The 18,688-nt window shown below is 32.0% G+C and overlaps 2 protein-coding genes across 2 annotated transcripts; both read left to right on the plus strand.

The window, feature by feature from the left end:
- The first annotated feature begins 333 nt into the window (after nt 1–333).
- Nucleotides 334–3,680, plus strand: LOC111372231 (peroxidase 12-like). Its single transcript, XM_022994461.1, has 3 exons — nt 334–619; nt 744–938; nt 2,867–3,680. Exons 1-3 carry the CDS (start codon nt 380–382, stop codon nt 3,482–3,484), a joined length of 1,053 nt encoding a protein of 350 aa, XP_022850229.1. The 5' UTR covers nt 334–379; the 3' UTR covers nt 3,485–3,680.
- A 10,976-nt stretch (nt 3,681–14,656) lies between these two features.
- On the plus strand, nt 14,657–18,329 carry LOC111372232 (peroxidase 12-like). The gene is made up of 3 exons (XM_022994462.1): nt 14,657–14,974; nt 15,953–16,147; nt 17,519–18,329. The coding sequence occupies exons 1-3, from the start codon at nt 14,672–14,674 to the stop codon at nt 18,134–18,136; spliced, it is 1,116 nt and encodes a 371-aa protein (XP_022850230.1). The 5' UTR covers nt 14,657–14,671; the 3' UTR covers nt 18,137–18,329.
- The last annotated feature ends 359 nt before the right edge of the window (nt 18,330–18,688 follow it).

Consider the following 18,688-nt stretch of genomic DNA (forward strand, 5'->3'; position numbering starts at 1 on the left):
AAACCAATCTGCACAACGTACGTGTTAAAGCCAATATTCAATCAATATGCGCGACTCTTCTCTAATGACTCGAGTAATAATAAGCGTATTGTACTTTTATTAAATTGTCAATTCTAAAAATCAAAATACAAATCATTCGATTCTCAAACCTATTCCACTGAAATAACCCTAGGTTTTAACGAAGATTGTAAAAAGAAATATAAGAGGGGAAAAAAAATAGAAAAGAGCTTACTGAAGTGGTGGAAGACACGTGGCCATCAGTGTCCTACTGTAATAATAAACGTTCAAAGGAAAAAGAAAATCGGTGAATTTATTATGGCTATAAGAAGGCCTGCTGTCCATTGAACCAGAACATGAATATACCCCATTTTAGTTAATCATGGCTTCTATATCTTCTGCTTTTTCCCTCTCTTTGGCCCTTTTTCTGGGGTTTTCTTCTACTGTTTTACATTTGACAGAAGCTCAGCAATTAGTACAGGGACTCTCATGGAGTTTCTATGATTCTTCATGTCCTAGGTTGGAATCCATTGTGAGGAAACAGCTGCAAGAGGTTTTTAAGGATGATATTGGTCAAGCTGCTGGCTTGCTTCGACTCCATTTTCACGATTGCTTCGTGCAGGTACATAAATGGGATTGTATCTTTTTCTTCTTTTTATTTTCTGGGTAAAATGTGGAGCGATAGGGTTGTGATCGTATTTTACTTTTACACGAGTTGTTCATCTTGTTGAAATGATGATTTTTAGGGGTGTGATGCTTCAGTTCTGCTAGCCGGTTCGGCCAGCGGGCCGGGTGAACAGGAGGCACCACCGAATTTGACATTAAGGGCTCGAGCTTTTAGAATCATCGATGATCTCCGTCGCCGCGTGCATAGGCGGTGCGGTAGAGTTGTCTCTTGTGCTGATATCGCTGCCATTGCAGCTCGTGATGCTGTATTTCTGGTAAACCTTACATCAGTTCTCCTTACATAATAACAGAACATTATTGAATTTAACTTGGCAATGACACTCGACTCAATCAAACATGTTCGAAGAACGTTAGAGAGACCAAAATTAGTATGAATTTTTGGGTGGATGCAAAAAATTAGTTGCATCAATCTCGCTCCAGAGCCCGAATTTTTTTTGACATAGGGGTGACCGACGCTCATAATGACAGTACACACTTTTTTTGGACTTTCTTATTTATGAAATATTCATAACATGTGAGAGGCTGACAATCGTTCGGACAAAAAAATTTGGACAAAGTAGCAAAATTCTTATTTGCATAGAGTTTTCCTTGACATTAGAGCTAATATATCAAACAAAATGAAATGACAAACCATGTCTTTTAAAATCTTAACTCATTAGAAATGGGACAACGATATTTATTTTTAACTTTTAGCACTCGATTTGTACAGATCGAATTCTTTTCTACTTCTATTTTTATTTTTATAAAAACTTAAAGGAGTGGATAGGGATTTTAACATATGATCTATGTTTGCTCTATTACTATATTGAATATATTATATTCTCCATTCGAACATAATTTATAAACTAAGTTAAAGATAAAAATTAATTGTAAGTATATATTCAAAATTGTTAATTATTATCCACATATCTACTAGTATTCTTATTTATAATATTAAATTATTAAATTCACCCTCCTTCATTTGATTCAACCCTCTTCTCGAACTTGTACAATCAATTACATAAGAATTAAATCTAATTTCAGCCCATGTTTGGTCTAGATTGAATATGATTAAAATTTCAAAAAATCAATAATTAATTTTAAATATATTTCATAGGACCCACAATATTTTAATCACAGTTCTCATCATTTTTTATTAAAATTTACTAAAAATTTGATTTTCATATTACCCAAATAGGAGCTCAACATCAAGACTCGTCAATGCTATTGAAAAATAATAAGTCTCTTTGATTTAAAGAAAATTAGATTTTTAGTAAATTTTGATAAAAATTGATGGATTTGTGGTTGAAAAGTTATGGATTCTATTAAATGTATAGTTAAAATTTATCGAATTTTAATTAACCTTTTAGATGAACCAACCGGAACTAAATACAAGGCAGTGAAGTCATTTATAACTCACAACTAACGTAAAGATGAATAATGAAGCTGACCTTCTCTCCCACTTCACACCTCGAAACGCACCGTCACCCCTAACCACAACTCATCCGCTGATTTTTCAACACACTCTTGACCTGTCTTTTTGTTGAAGGGCACGTTAATTAGAGAAGAGCTTGAGGTACAGTCGTACCGAATACTCATAACATGAGGTGGGTTTTGGGGTAATTTTTTATACAGGTGGATCCCATATAGGACCCGCTTGCTATGAGTGTCGGTAGGAGAACCTCTGTCTTGATAAAACAGCAAAATTCCATTAATTAGTGCTGCTAATTGATTTCAAAAAACATGCATCATCCCACATTCCTAAATTATGAGCATTTAATAGGCTCACGCTGACAAAAAATGTTGAGCGTATTGCTTTTCCAGGAACGGTCGACCAACAAAATACATAGTATTTGAAATCGACGACGTGAATTCGTTGATATATTTAAAGGAAATCTACGTCGATCATCACTTGTCCAGCTAATTCAATGCATAAATGATACATGTTGAGCCGAGCTTATGTCTCTATTTGGTTTAGACAAAAAAATTAGGTTTTTATTATATTTTAATAAAAATTGATGATATATCTGATTAAAAAGTCATCGGTCCTATGAAATGTATGATTAAAATTTATTGTCAACTTGATTTAAATTTTAATTAGCTTTTTTAGTTGAACCAAACAAGGACTACGGATCTAGGTTTACCATCACTTAGCCAACATTTAGTTTCAAACTAACTTTGTTTCTTTTGAACAATATTGCAGTCTGGTGGCCCTGACTATGATGTTCCTTTGGGAAGAAAAGATGGACTCAACTTTGCAACAAGAAATGCAACACTGGCAAACCTTCCTTCACCAACAAGCAACACAAGTGCACTTCTTACCTCCCTTGCAGCCAAGAATTTTGACCCCACCGACATAGTCTCACTCTCGGGTGGCCATACCATTGGCCTTAGCCACTGCACTTCCTTTACCAACAGGCTCTATCCCACACAAGACCCTACAATGGGCAAAACCTTTGCCAACAACCTTAAAGCCAATTGTCCCACTGCCAACTCTACTAACACCACTGTACTCGATATTCGATCCCCTAACGTGTTCGATAACAGGTACTACGTCAATCTCATGAACCGACAAGGCCTTTTCACGTCGGATCAAGATTTGTACACGGATAGAAGGACTCGGAGCATTGTCACGAGCTTTGCTATTAATCAAACTTTGTTCTTCGAGAAGTTTGCAATTGCCATGATAAAGATGTCGCAGTTGAGCGTCTTGACAGGGAGACAAGGCGAAATTCGTGCGAATTGCTCGGTTCGGAATTCTGATAATCTTTCACTATCTTCTGTTGTGGGAGAGGAAGAGGGAAGCTGGTCTGCATTTTGAGGGTATTTCTTGTTTAGTTCTTGAAGTGCTTCTTTTGCGTGAAAACATTTCCAGTAATTTGTGTTTTGTTGTTAAAGATGAATGCTTTTGGCAGAGATGGAGACTGAATCATTTTATTTTCACTGTGTGATATAAGTTATGTGACTACTCACTGTATAATAATGAATAAAAGATGAGAACTCTTACTATCAAAATCTGCTTTGTCGTGTAGTCCTCTTTTATCCTTTGATGATACCTGATTTTCAGAAAATTTATCAGTCAAATATTTTGAACAATGTTTGAGACACATAGTGGTTTTTTTTTTTTTTTGGGTGAAAATGAATTTTGTATTAGTGATTTTTAAGAAATTATGTTACTAAAAGTAGGTAAAATTTTTAAATTTACGTATAAAATTATTAATTTTATTGGAAAATTGTGTACGTGATTGAAAATGAGTTTAAGAAAAAAAAATGAATTTTTAGAGAATATAACTCAAATGTGGACTTAATAACCATGTGTGGTGAGTACAAATTAACTTTCCCTAGGAAATAATACTACTACGCTACCAAAAGGTCTCAATCCTGCAAAAATAAAAGAAAGCAAACGAGAATTAATTAACATACACAAAAATCAAACCTTAAAAAGGAAAAAAAAAAGAAAAAAGAAAAAGAAAAAATAAACTTTATCTAAATAAGGTGCCATTGTTTGATAATGAAAGTGCATTACAAAAGGCTACATGATGTGCCAGTTTATCTACTAGAAAGTGCAAAAGATTCTAATTCACAGCCACACAACTAGAAAATGAAAATAAGCCCTTGTTTTTGAGCCCCACTTGGAGGGGAAAAATGAATTTTTGAATAGTGTATTGATAGAAAATGTGTGGTTAAAAAATAAGGAAAAATTTTGAATTTACGTATAATATTATTTTATTGAAAAATGTGTGGTTAAAATGATGTTAAAACACTGTAGAAAAATTTATTTTTTCTAAAGAATGGAGATCAAACAATGTGTAAATGTAACGAAGATAATTCTCTTGCTTTTGGTAACTAGGTTGCATTAGTGGGTTCAAACGATTTTCTTGTATCAACTTATATACCTGTTACATCATCTCATTGCTCTTCAAAGAATACCTAATAAATGAGATTAGTTAACACGCTTTGTTAATAAATAAAGAGAAATAGAAAAATTTATTTTTTCTAAAGAATGGAGATCAAACAATGTGTAAATGTAACGAAGATAATTCTCTTGCTTTTGGTAACTAGGTTGCATTAGTGGGTTCAAACGATTTTCTTGTATCAACTTATCTACCTGTTACATCATCTCATTGCTCTTCAAAGAATACCTAATAAATGAGATTAGTTAACACGCTTTGTTAATAAATAAAGAGAAGGAACAGGTAAAGCAATCCCCCTCATTTAGGTGAGAGGGCGAACTTCTCTATTTCCCTATTAGTGCACTATTTCCTTTTCTCTGTTTAATTAAGACCATTCTCCTTCTTACTCATATGCTTTATGGATATATAAGGAAGGTCATGCACTTCTAGTCCATTCTCATTTTTCTATATAAGGATAAAGATCAAATAACCTGCTTATAACATTATGCTCATGAGTAAAATATTCACGTTTCAATCATCCAACACATTAAGATACAAAGATGAGAATGTCTCACACTGCCAAAGCATTACAACACCTTTTTTTTTTTTAAACAATGATTTATCTTAGAATGGTTTCTAGTACCACACCGTTATTAAATGATAGAATGGAGAGAGATCTCAATGATGATCTGCCTATGCTCCAATTGGGAGGAGGGCCGTAATCTTGTCAATGTCGACCAAGAGAGGTTTTTAGAAAAAAATAAAGAAACTAAAAATTAGACCCATCGTTAAGTAGGAGTGGTGATACATGTCCTATTTCATTGGATGCCATTTGAACAAAAAATGAAAATGGTATACAGTATCCAATATGAAATTTCAATCAGATAAAAAAAATGTTGGTTATAGTTTTCCTTGCGATCAACAAATACGTTTGCAACCCCTTTAAAAATATTATTGAAATGGAAGTTTTTTCATATTTCAAATACTTCGTTTAGTTCGATTTATACATAGAATACAAACACACAGCTTTCATGCAACAATACAATCAACACTTTTTCTTATATATTCAAGCTTGTAGAAGAAAGAAAAACATATTGAATCTACAAAATGAAATATTCCTTACAAAAAAAATATGGACAACAACGAATAAAATAAAGAAGACAGAAATTTGTTTCAACACTTTTGTGCAAAACAAAATATATATGTACGACGTATTACAGTTTCCTTACAAAATTGATAGTTCATTTCTTAGAAATATGCAATGTTCAAATACTATATCATGCCCCTCTTATTCAGTGTTCTAAATTGCGACACCTAGGCACGGCGTGATGTTGGACCAAAACGTCAAGCCAAGTGGATTGACGCCTTATTTGACGGTCAATGACAATCGTTGACCGCTAAGGTGCGCATAGGTGCAATTATGCATGCTAATCATCCTTTTTTAATTTTAATTTTAATTTTTTTAAATTTTGTGTTATTAAAAAATTATCAATGGCTGATTTCTTCATTTTGCCCTAATTTAAAACAACCACATATATCGGAAGACACATAAGACGAATTAGATGAAGAAGATGATATTAAATTGGAGTCCGATAAAGAGTTAGATAAAATTTAAGTTCCTATACTATTTATTTACTTTTTTGTATTTAAGTTTGAAACTTATGTTTTTGTTGGAAACTTTGAAAAAATGTATAACGTTCCTATATATCCGTTTTAAATGTTTAGTAAGTATTATTTTTAATTATTAAATATTTTTATTTATTTATTAAGAATTAAAATAATATTAAAATAAGAACGCCCCTCTTATTCAGTGTTCTAAATTGCGACGCCTAGGCACGGCGTGATGTTGGACCAAAACGTCAAGCCAAGTGGATTGACGCCTTATTTGACGGTCAATGACAATCGTTGACCGCTAAGGTGCGCATAGGTGCAATTATGCATGCTAATCATCCTTTTTTAATTTTAATTTTAATTTTTTTAAATTTTGTGTTATTAAAAAATTATCAATGGCTGATTTCTTCATTTTGCCCTAATTTAAAACAACCACATATATCGGAAGACACATAAGACGAATTAGATGAAAAAGATGATATTAAATTGGAGTGCGATAAAGAGTTAGATAAAATTTAAGTTCCTATACTATTTATTTACTTTTTTGTATTTAAGTTTGAAACTTATGTTTTTGTTGGAAACTTTGAAAAAATGTATAACGTTCCTATATATCCGTTTTAAATGTTTAGTAAGTATTATTTTTAATTATTAAATATTTTTATTTATTTATTAAGAATTAAAATAATATTAAAATAAGAAAATGCCTTTTTAAGCCTAAACCTCACCTAAGCTCGCGTAGTCTATAGCTTGGCCTTCACGCATCACTACGCATTACGCATTTTATAACATTGCTTCTACCTATGAATCATTACAGCAATTTCGGGGTGTGAAAATAATGTTGACTAACAAAGGAAGACCTTCTAGAAAAGTTTTAAACTTTGTTTTTTATTTTCTCAACTCTATATGCTCATGATTTTCATAGGAAGCTACCAGGGTGACCAAATTATTTGTTACTTATAAAATTCGTGTGCTGAATAATAGGAAAAAATGAGTTGGATAAATATAATAAACAAGAAAATTTATTCATAAATAAAAAATTGCATGTAAGTAAGAAATTACTTAAGACAGAAAACTTTATTTAGTAATGAAGAATACACTTATGCATAAAAAAAATACTAATAAATTAAAAATTTATATTTATGTAAAATTAATTACTCATAAGTAAAAAATTCACGTAGAAGAAAAAATATTGCTCATAAATAAAAATTTACTTAGAAGTAAAAAGCTCACTTGTATACAAAAATATTTAGAAAAAAAATTACTTATAATTAAAATTTTTATGTAAAAGTAGAAAAATCACTTATATGTAAAAATATTCACTTGTTAGTTAAAATATTCAGTTAAAAGTAAAAACTTATTTATAAGTAAAATATCTAAGTAATAAGTCACTTATAAGGTAAAAAAACTTACAAGTAAATTTACATAAAAGTAAGAAAAACTACTTATAAATATGAAATTTTGTAATTTTGTAATTTTTTTTTTTTTAAACTTGAACTTTTTTCCTAATATCATGTAGCACCAAATGCCATATTATAACAATACACTATTAACTCATCTTAATCCAATCTCCTCTAATTCTATCTTCCTTTTTCATACCTCTCTAATCTTATCCTCCTTACTCATATTTGTGCATTAATGTGTCTAGGTATTATTTATTTTCACAAATAATGTGTAAACCAGATAATTATTTTATACTCATTTACATCCTTGACATCGTACAAGTTTAGAGAGAATAAATATTTTTGAATAAACATCTACTAAATGAATGAATTAGGACTCTACTTATCAGTGAATCACACAATTATTGACACCTATTATTGACCTTTCAAACTAAACCCCAAATGTATTGTGTGTGGATTATCTTATTCTTAACAATTGATTACTCATAGTTTTCGTAAATTTCCTTGTTCGGTTTGTATCAATATCTCAATTAACCAATATCATTTTTTCTTTTTGAAAGAAAGAATAGATAACTCATATATTGTGCAACAAAAAATAAAAATGTGTTACCAGTTTCATCCGTGAAAAATAGAATGCTTTGAAATACTCAATTGAAGAAGACTAGATAATTCTAAAATTTAGAAAAATATATAATATATTTATGGGTTATTTTGCTTGTACAAGCTTACAACCCCCTTACATGAGGGCCCCCATGTTGATCGTGGTGCCTCCCATGTGAGGGGGCTGTCATACCTAGTGTACAAAGTGCTGCACACCAAACATGACTCTATAGTTATTCATTGTTCAAATCGAGCATTAAATTTGCCATTATTATTACAATTGAGTAGTTGGTTTATTCTATTGTTGGATCACCTATGTCTACTACTTGTCCAACCACGACCTCTGTGTGTGTGTATATATGGATATATATTCCAAAGGAACATTATAATAAGGACAAGTGACAAGGATATTCGGATATTATTATTGTTTTTAATTGGAAGTAATGGATGGATTGTCCTTAGCAGTTTTGACTTTTATATACTTGCAATTGAGATTTGTCATTTGAGTCCATGCAAATCTTTTGGCATTAAAATTTTTGAAAATAATTCTATAGAATCAATTTTGATACTCATGTCATCAAAACTTTCTCGAGTAGTGTTCCTCAACGACTTAGAGCCAAATCTAAAAGGTATTATACTAATCTGTATGTCCACCACGTACCAAATTTGTCCAGATATCTCTTAACTGATTCTGCGTGTCCCTACAAAATGTACAACTGAGATTTCTTCCATCCTTTCAGTATAACTCGAACACCTCTTCGTACCTTCAAAACTCTACCTTTACCAGATAACTTGTACCCCTTTGAATCCAGGGTACTCAGTGAGATGATATTTTTCCTTAAGTTTGGAACATGTCGGACTTGACCAAGAATTCTAACTATCCCATCCTGTAACCTCAATATGACTTGACCAATTTCAGTTACCCTGCAAGACTGATTGTTTCCTATGACAACTCCATTTTGCTTCATCACCTCATATGATTTAAACCAAGCTCCATTGGGATATATATGAAACGAACACAATGAATCCATAATCCATTCCTCAATCGGTTTAGATTCCATGTTAGATACAGTCAACACCATATTTCCGCTATCCGAAAGTCCTTGGCAATAATAATCTCATCTGAATTATTTGATTTCCTCCCATGATTTGTAGCTAAATTACTTTTAGCCTGCAACTTGTCGCAATCCTTCTTGATAGGTCCTTTCCCCTTGCAGTAGAAGCAAGCATATTGCTGAAGTTCACACTTGACTTACCCCTCCGTCGATCACCATTAAATGCCAAAGCTTCCTCATCTCTAGATGCAGCTCCAACTAGATGCTTCATCTTCTCATTTGAGATTAAAACATCATAAACATTGTCAATGGTGAGTGTATCAGGACTGCACAAAATCATGTTCCAAAACGACGAATATGAAGCGAGCAACGAGCACAACAGGATCAATGCTATATCCTCTTCATCATACTTGACCTCTAACGTTTCCATATCAATGACAATTTCCTTGAACATAGCCAGGTGATCTTCCAAGGATCCTCCTTCTGCCATGTGATGGGGATATAGTCTCTACTTTAGATGTAGTTTGTTATAAAACTTTTGATCAAGCATAACTGCTCCACTTTCATCTACAAAGCAGCAGCTGTTTTCTCCTTCAATATGTCCTGAAGAATATTATTGGAGAGATGAAGATGTATCTGCGACAAAGCCTTCATATCCTTCCATTGTTTCTCCTTCGTTGTCCACATTGTTGGCATCTTATCAAAACCTAGCAAAGTATCGTCCAAATCCATCTGCTCCAAAACAGCTCTCATCTTCAATTGTTACAAAGAAAACATTGTATTGCAATCCAATAGTGTAATATTATACTTCAAATCAATCATCTCTAGAAAACCTCAACCAAACCAAACAGCTTGTGGTCTTATACCACTTGTTGGAGGTGAAACAAAAATAAACCATTATTTGATGGAGAACTGCATTGAGATATATGGAGTAATATGAAGTATACAGGATCACAATCACAGAAATAGGATTTAAAATAAAGAACAAGAAGAGAAATTGATAGATGAACGATTTTTATTAATAACAACTAGAGAGAGTATAAATAATTGAGCAACAATGATTTTGTTGGCTTCACAAATTTAGAAAAAGAGTCTAGTATTTATAAGGAAAAACAATCCAATCCCTACAAGTAGAGTTGTACATGAAACGAAATGCCAAAAGTTTCATTATTTTGATCTCTTCGAGTTTAACACAAATTCCAACTCCCAATAGAGCTTTCAAATAGAACTTTAATTAGAATTTGACAATTAAACTTGAATATGATTCCACAATAGCATTCCAAATAAAATTCCTCTTGATGTGAACTTCAATTAGAATTCTATAATTATTTCAACGTGGAATTCCGGTCACATCCCAAATTCTAACAAGATTTGCATGAAAGCAAACCTTATATTTATCGCCAATAATCTATAGTTCAAGTGTCCTCGAATTATCAAGAACGAATATTCTTTAAATGTTTTAACATGGCATCATTCAACTAAATTACATCATTCTATTTATTTAAATTCTAAAAGATTTTCATTTAGTCGGGGGCCTAGACGAGCAATTTTAATTAGACTTTTTGTAACTAGGGTTTAATAGGGCAGTCGTGGGCACTTTAGGTTTTGATTTTGATTGAATAGAAAAAGGGTTTATTCCAAATTTATCGATTATTTTTATTTTTATAATATTCATTTTCTTGATGATTACAACCCATAATTGACTTTTTACGAGCTTTCTTAATATCTATTATTCATTTTCTTGATGCTTGCAAAACGTAACCGACTTTGTAGGATCTTGATTTTGAAACGAGAATATCGCATAGTTGACTTTGGGAAAAAAGTATGGTTTGATAAAGAATTATGGTTAGGAATAACACGCACTTCCTTCCTCTAATCTTTTGTCAAGGATTTAGCTTCGTGGAAAAAGGAAAAAGTAGGTTTCAGTGAACATAAAAAGTCATTTCCATATGCATTGAAGAATGGCGTGTGGAATGGAGTGTGGGTGGAGGTCTGTGATGGGAGTTTAGGTCATTTTTTTCCTTTCTTTTTTCTAAGCTATTTTTGCACTATAGGAATGAAGAAATTGTGTTCATTTTTAACAAGAAAGAAAATCAGTACTCATTTTTAACTCCATATTTTTCATTAAAATAATATTACACATAAAGAAAAAACTTTTCTTTCTTTTTAATCGCACATTTCAACATCGATCATTATTTCATAATACACTTTTTGAAATGAAATGGACCCTAAATTTAATTGTTGTGTCTTGTTTTCAAAAATTTTGATCTAAAATTTGTCTTTTTTAATGATTATACATTTCATCGTGTTACCTTTTCATATTTTCATTCAAGTGTTCAAATGTTTTTATATGAGAAAGCTATATGTAGGACCATTTAGTTTTCCATTTTATCATCATTTCGTAGAATATAATCCTCAAAATTTAGAGCCCACTTCCTTTCTAAAATTTATTTATTGCACCAAGAAAGTTCGAATTAGAAAGTTTTCAATTTGATCATCAATTTCGTAGAATATACTCCTCAAAATTTTACATAGATATTTTTCCTAAAATCTATTTTCTTGTACCATTGAGTTTGATTTACATTTGTTCGTCTCGGATTACTTTTTATAGAACTGTAAATTAATTTCATTTGGATTATTAATTTAATCGTTTGCTTACTAATATTGTAGTATAAATTTAGAGAAGCATGCTAGACGAACCGCATGATTAACATAATACATACAATGGAGGAGGAAAATATTTTTTTACTCACGCGGGATCCACGTCTCGATTGTGAGTATACGGTCATCTATAGAGTCATCGATGCGGATTGTTTAGCATTTTTCAAATTTAGAATACCATGAACTAAAAGCTCACAGTAGACGTACAATAATTTGTTGTACTCCAACATCACTTTTAACTTGGAACCACCAAAACGAGAAGAAAAGAGATAAATCAATGTGACAGAACACTGATTTCTGCATCTTTTTTTCTTGCATGTGAAAGAGTCGTACTGAAGCAAGTATTCCACCACTACTTTCTACTTTGAAAAATGCTTCATGTATATCATATTATATAACTTTGTGTACACTCCGTTACTCATCAAACTCGGATTTGACAGTTTTTAAAAAAAAAATCAAACTTTTTCATCAATCACATGTTGCCAACTCGAATGATGTGCACAATGATGTATAAAAAGAGTGTACAAGTGACTTTACACTTGAAAAATTCCTCATGCACGGAGGTCGGGTTACAGAACCCGACCATATAACTCACAAACGCATGGGCCTTATCTGAATAAAAAATGGTAAAAAATTAACTTACTTACCCCCATATGAGGTGCCGACGGGGATACCTGTGGACCAAGCAGGTTTCTTCTACTTTTCAAATCTCTAAGTATTTAAATTTTTGGGAGAAAAGGGGGACTCAATTTTGTTCTTGAAACAAAAAGAAAAGTATTCGCTTTCATTTTCGTTTTCGTTTTTTTATTTTTATTTTTTTCTCGACAAGGTCCACACCTTGAAAAAGCAGAATTAAACTTACAAGTTTCAATCTTTAACTTTTGCATATTCAGTGTCTAGGATATTGTTTATGCATACAAGTAACAATAAAAAACTTCAATATAAAAGAAAAAATTCACAGCTTGGTACGTTGAGTCTATTTTGTTGAAATAAATCTCTCTCACACACTCTTTTTATTGTCCCTTCAACACCATGAAAGGGTTTCGAAACCTACTAAAGCATGAATGTCGGGATTTTCTAGAAAATGGAATGTCGGGATCTTCTAGAAAACGGATTTTGATTTATAGCTCATTTGGTAGCCATTTTTTTCAAAATACATTTTTCTTTCTCTTCTTTTCAACTACACATTCTTTATTAAAATAATATTACACTTAAATCAAAAAAAATTTCTTATTTTTCAACCACACATTTCACATCAATTTATCATTCTAAAATACGTTTTTACATAAAAATGTTTATTAAACACCCCCTTAAAGAAACTTTTTTCAAAACTAGTACAATAGTATAATGTGAATTCAAAGACAAATCAATGTTAAAATCTCTAACCTTCCTTCACCATTAAAAATAAAATTTTAAAAAATGAATAGCTTGCATGGTTATAGCATCTAAGAATCACATGTTAGAATTTTGAATTAGACTCCAAATTTAAAGAATATAAGATTACCATATTTGATTGTTCAACTCATTTCTAAATTTTGAGAGTTGTTGCGCATTAATGACGCGAAAAGGACATAACGTGTTAGAAACTATTAAACTTTATATCAAGTAATTAATGTGATGTGAAAACCTCTAATCTTATTTCCTTTCATGACTATTTGTTAGTCATCATAGAAAGACTTTAAATACTGGATTTCGTTAGAAAATTCTTAGTTCTAAGAAGTTTAGGTTACTTTTATTAAATTATCTATTCTAAAATGGAAAAAAAAATGTAGTTTATTCAATTCACTAGGGTTTAGTCATTAGGGTCTATTTGATTGCAAAGATGGAATTTGGGTGGAAAGAAAACGAATTCTAGGGAATCGAATTGCTTAGAAATTGTTTTACTGGGAATTGTTAATTATTATGTTTGATTGGTATAATTTTTCACGTGAAAAATATTGAAATAAAAGTATTTTTTGATGTTTGTTTGACTTTATTTTATATGAAAATTGTTAATTAAAGGGATATAATTTACTGGTATTAGGGATAGAATTTGTTTCTATTGCAAAAAAAAAAAAAAAAAGTCAAGAAAATTATCTATTTTTTGGTATTCGTTTGACTTTGTTTTACATGGAAATTGTCAATTAAAGAAAAATATTTTTTTACAATTAGGAATAGAATTTATTTTCATTGCAAAAATTAAAAAATAAAAATAAAATCGGCAACATAGCCTAGAAAACCAAGAAAATGTTCACATGACAAGAAAACCAAGAAAACAAATTCCATGAAAAAAAATTGTGGGAAAATAGAATTCATTTTCCATGGAAATCATGGCCTATCAAACATGGCCTTATTGTTAAAGATAAGATTCGAATGAATATGCTTGATCATCTCTAACAATTTGATCTTATAGTTAATATGGTTGACATAGTATTCCAACTTGACAAATGATTCGTGTTCAAGTAACATCGTCATTTATTTATGAAAATTATGCACAACGGCACATGCCAAATTTTTGTTCTCCTCAAAATTAAAATGAATATATTCTTTAACTAATTAAATTTTTAGATGACATGGTTAAAAATCAAGCCGAAATTTAGGTTTGTGTATTATAATATGTTTAGGTTATCTTTATTCAATTCTCAGCCTATTCACTAACCCTAGGGTTGAATGAAGATGGTAGAAAAAAATATAAGGAAAAAAGAGAAAGGGTTTACTGAAGTGGTGGCAGGCACGTGGCCTTTCATTATCCTTTTGGAATACTAAATGTTCGAAGAAAAGAAAAGAAAATGAAAAATAGGACTTTATTATGGCTATAAGAAGGCCTGCTTCCATTGAACCAGAACAAGATAATACCTCGTTTCAGTTAATAATGGCTTCAATATCTTCTGCTTTTGCTATCTCTTTGGTTAATTTTCTGGTGTTTTCTTCTACTGTTTTACATTTGACAGAAGCTCAGCAAATAGTGCCGGGACTCTCATGGAATTTCTATGATTCTGCATGTCCTCGGTTGGAATCCATTATAAGAACACAGTTGCAGAGTGTTTTTGATGATGATATTGGTCAAGCTGCTGGCTTGCTTCGACTCCATTTCCACGATTGCTTTGTACAGGTAAATTGTGTACTGATAGGGTTGTGATCTTCTTTTATTTTGTTAAGATTTTTCAATTTATATGAGATGGAGTGGATAAATATAAATATTTACTTGATCTATGACTAGAATAATTTTTAATCTTTTCTAATAATTATTCAGTCGATTGATAAGACAATCCGTTGACATGTGAGCATAATTCTTAGTTAAAAGGAAATAATTGGATCCTTTCTCGTTTTTATTTTTCTTAACACACTTTTGCTTATAGGATACAACTATACCTAAATATATACTTCATCTTAAAATAATTTAAGAGTTTAGAAGAGATCATAACTAAAAATGGTGTTAAAAGTTTATAAAGATTTCGATTTTCAAGTTTTGTCAATCAATATTTTTGAAAATGAATTCATGATGCATTATAAAGTTTCGTGATGAGATATTTATGATCCTGTAGTGGAGCACACTTTTATTTTATGAATAAAGTTTAGTGTGCGGGCCCCGTTTCACAGGGTCTATCACAGTATTAGGGTCTACATGTACATAATTGTTTACGTAATTATGTCCATAATTACACGTGACACTGAATTCAACCTTTAATTCAAATCTCACACTTGCACATCAACAATCGGATGATTGTCACATCACATTATGGATATTATTATGTGCAATAATTATGTACAAGTTGAATTTTTCTTAAAAAAATACCCCAAAAATGCTCACCGACAAGGAGCTTGTAGAGGTTCTGTGAAACCTTATCCTGGCACTGCAGTTTCATCCGTATTTTATTAGTTGCGAGGTGAATTGATAACAACAGATTTAGATTCTTGGGTTTCATAGGTCACGTAAGATTCTTTTAGAGCAAATAATATTTTAGCGATCAATTTAAATGAAAAAAAAAATAAAGTTTAATCGTAAACGTATAATTTCGCATAAAATTCAGTGCCCCAAGAGAAGAAATTCTCAATATATGATTATATGTTTAAATGATTATGGATGCAGGGGTGTGATGCTTCAGTTCTTCTCGTCGGATCGGCGAGCGGACCCGGTGAGCAGGAGGCGCCGCCGAATTTGACCTTGAGGGCTCGAGCTTTTAGAATCATCGAAGATCTTCGCCGCCGCGTGCATATGCAGTGCGGTAGAGTCGTCTCTTGCGCTGATATCACTGCCATTGCTGCTCGTGATGCTGTGTTTCTGGTAAACCTAATATTTTCTCTAATTTTGAATTTAGGATCACATGATTTTCTATGAAATACTTGATCAATTAAATCCATGAACTACCTTATTTAAAGACTTCAATCCATTAGAGACGTGACAAATTTATTTTATCTAAACTTAGTCATAAGTCGAATTCATTTTATTTTATTTTATTCTATTCTATCAAGGTTACAACATATATATAATTTTCATTTGTGGATAGCAACGATATTTGAACCCCAAAACTTGCAATTACTAGAAAAAATATACCTTTATAATTGAAAGGGTGAAGCGAGACCTGAATATAAGATCATTATTTAGTGTTTGTTTGGTAGAGATTTTGTTAATTGATTTTTTGATCGTTAGAGATAAAGTAAGTCCTACTGTGAGAGATGAATTCAAAAATAACGGTTGGAATAATGAAATAACGGTCAAAAAATTGATTTTAATTGAATTTTAAGCTGGACCAAACATGTGAGACCTATAAAATATGTGATTAAAATTAATTGTTAACTTTGACTTAGATTAAAATTAAAATTTTAATTTGTACCAAACGGTCGCTAAATATCGATCTCCTTATTTTATTCGTCTAGATTTTTGATCACTTATACAATCGATGCCCAAAGGATTTAATTTCGTTTTCAACAAAATAAAAAAGAATTCATATAACTAACGTAACGTAAATTTGTAATTTCGATGCTTACATCTTTTAGTCCTTGCGAGTTCGTCAAGATCACTAATCAATTTTTAATCAAAACGTAGCTGTGAAGTCATTTAATTCACAACCAACTGGGTAGATGAGGCTGACAATAATGTATTGTCTTTTTACAGAAGTGAACATTAATTACTGGGTGGGGTTCTCACACCCCTTGGTCAAAGAAATATAAATAAAAATAAAAATTAAATTAAATTATAAGCATTTTGTACCATCACATTGACAAATTTAATTTTGTGACGTCCATAACACGTTTTTGTTGAAGATGGTAACGTTCGAAATGGGCACCTAAATTAATAATAATCACCATCAATGATGAATATCATTATTTTATGCAATAAGAAAACATAGATATAATTTACGGAACTAAGTTACATCACAAGAATTTAAATCTTTTCCTTTATATTGTATTTAAGGGTATAAAGTTAGCTCTAGCCTCTATGTGTACGTTGACTATTACTTAGCCAACTTACACTCGATGCATACAAGTCATGTTGAAACTCTAGGTCTAGATTGACCATCAACTAACCAACTTACACTTGATGCATATACTCCGAGTTGAGTTGAGTCGAGCCTTCGAGTCTAGGTTGACCATCATCATTAAAGCCAACATGCACTCTATTTCAAACTAACTATGTTTTTATTGTATATTGCAGTCTGGTGGACCTGACTATGATATTCCTTTGGGAAGAAGAGATGGACTCAACTTTGCAACAAGAAATGTAACATTGGCTAACCTTCCTCCACCATCAAGCAACACAAGTGCACTTCTTACCTCCCTTGCAACCAAGAATTTGGATCCCACCGACGTAGTTGCGCTCTCTGGTGGCCACACCATTGGCCTTGGCCATTGCACTTCCTTCACTGATAGACTTTATCCCACACAAGACCCTACAATGGCCCAGACCTTTGCCAACAACCTTAGAGTCATTTGTCCCGTTGCTAACTCTACTAACACAACTGTACTCGATATTCGATCCCCTAACGTGTTCGATAACAGGTACTACGTTGATCTCATGAACCGACAAGGCCTCTTCACGTCGGATCAAGATTTGTACACAGATACAAGGACTCGGAGCATTGTTACGAGCTTTGCTATTAATCAAACGTTGTTCTTTGAGAGGTTTGTGATATCCATGATAAAGATGTCGCAGCTGAATGTAACGACAGGGACGCAAGGTGAGATTCGTGCTAATTGCTCGGTTCGGAATTCTGATAATCTATCACTGTCTTCTATTGTGAAAGAGGAAAAGGGGAGCTGGTCTGCATTTTGAGGGTTGTTCTTGTTTACTTGTTGAAGTGCTCCTTTTAAGTGAAAACATTTCAAGTACTTTGTGTTTTGTTGTCATAGAAGAATGCTTTTGGCAGAGATGGAGACTGAAACATATAGTTTTAACTGTGTAATATAGTTATGTTACTACCTACTATAATATAGTAAATAAAAGTTGAGCACTCTTTCTATCAAAATCTGCTTCGTCAGTTTGTCCTCCTTTATCGTTTGACGATACCTGCAATAAAGGGTGTGAGGTATTTTCCCGTACCCCTCCTATGCTTAAGTACGGCCCAACAATACATCCGTCCAAGAGCAACAATGCCATTCTTAAATAAATGATGGTCGAATGTCATAAAATATTGGACCTTCCTCTTTGGAAACCAATTGATTTTCGGATGATATGCTAAAAGCCCGAATATGCAACATCGAATGAACTACTCAGTGCTACATTTTGCAACCAAAAAATGCATACTAATTTAGTACATCTTGCATTCTTTTCACGTATTCTACTGATCAATGACCAATGACCAATGACCAATTTGACATGTTTTTA

The sequence above is a fragment of the Olea europaea genome, chromosome 23 (genome assembly GCF_002742605.1).
Source record: "Olea europaea var. sylvestris chromosome 23, O_europaea_v1, whole genome shotgun sequence".
Taxonomy (NCBI): domain Eukaryota; kingdom Viridiplantae; phylum Streptophyta; class Magnoliopsida; order Lamiales; family Oleaceae; genus Olea; species Olea europaea.

What these genes read in the sequence shown, in the direction of transcription:
- LOC111372231 (XM_022994461.1), top strand. Translation starts at nt 380, where the DNA reads ATGGCTTCTATATCTTCTGCTTTTTCCCTCTCTTTGGCCCTTTTTCTG. An exon ending in TTCACGATTGCTTCGTGCAG is followed by an intron (nt 620 to 743) that starts GTACATAAATGG and finishes GATGATTTTTAG; the next exon opens with GGGTGTGATGCTTCAGTTCT. An exon ending in CTCGTGATGCTGTATTTCTG is followed by an intron (nt 939 to 2,866) that starts GTAAACCTTACA and finishes ACAATATTGCAG; the next exon opens with TCTGGTGGCCCTGACTATGA.
- LOC111372232 (XM_022994462.1), top strand. Translation starts at nt 14,672, where the DNA reads ATGGCTATAAGAAGGCCTGCTTCCATTGAACCAGAACAAGATAATACC. An exon ending in TCCACGATTGCTTTGTACAG is followed by an intron (nt 14,975 to 15,952) that starts GTAAATTGTGTA and finishes TTATGGATGCAG; the next exon opens with GGGTGTGATGCTTCAGTTCT. An exon ending in CTCGTGATGCTGTGTTTCTG is followed by an intron (nt 16,148 to 17,518) that starts GTAAACCTAATA and finishes TGTATATTGCAG; the next exon opens with TCTGGTGGACCTGACTATGA.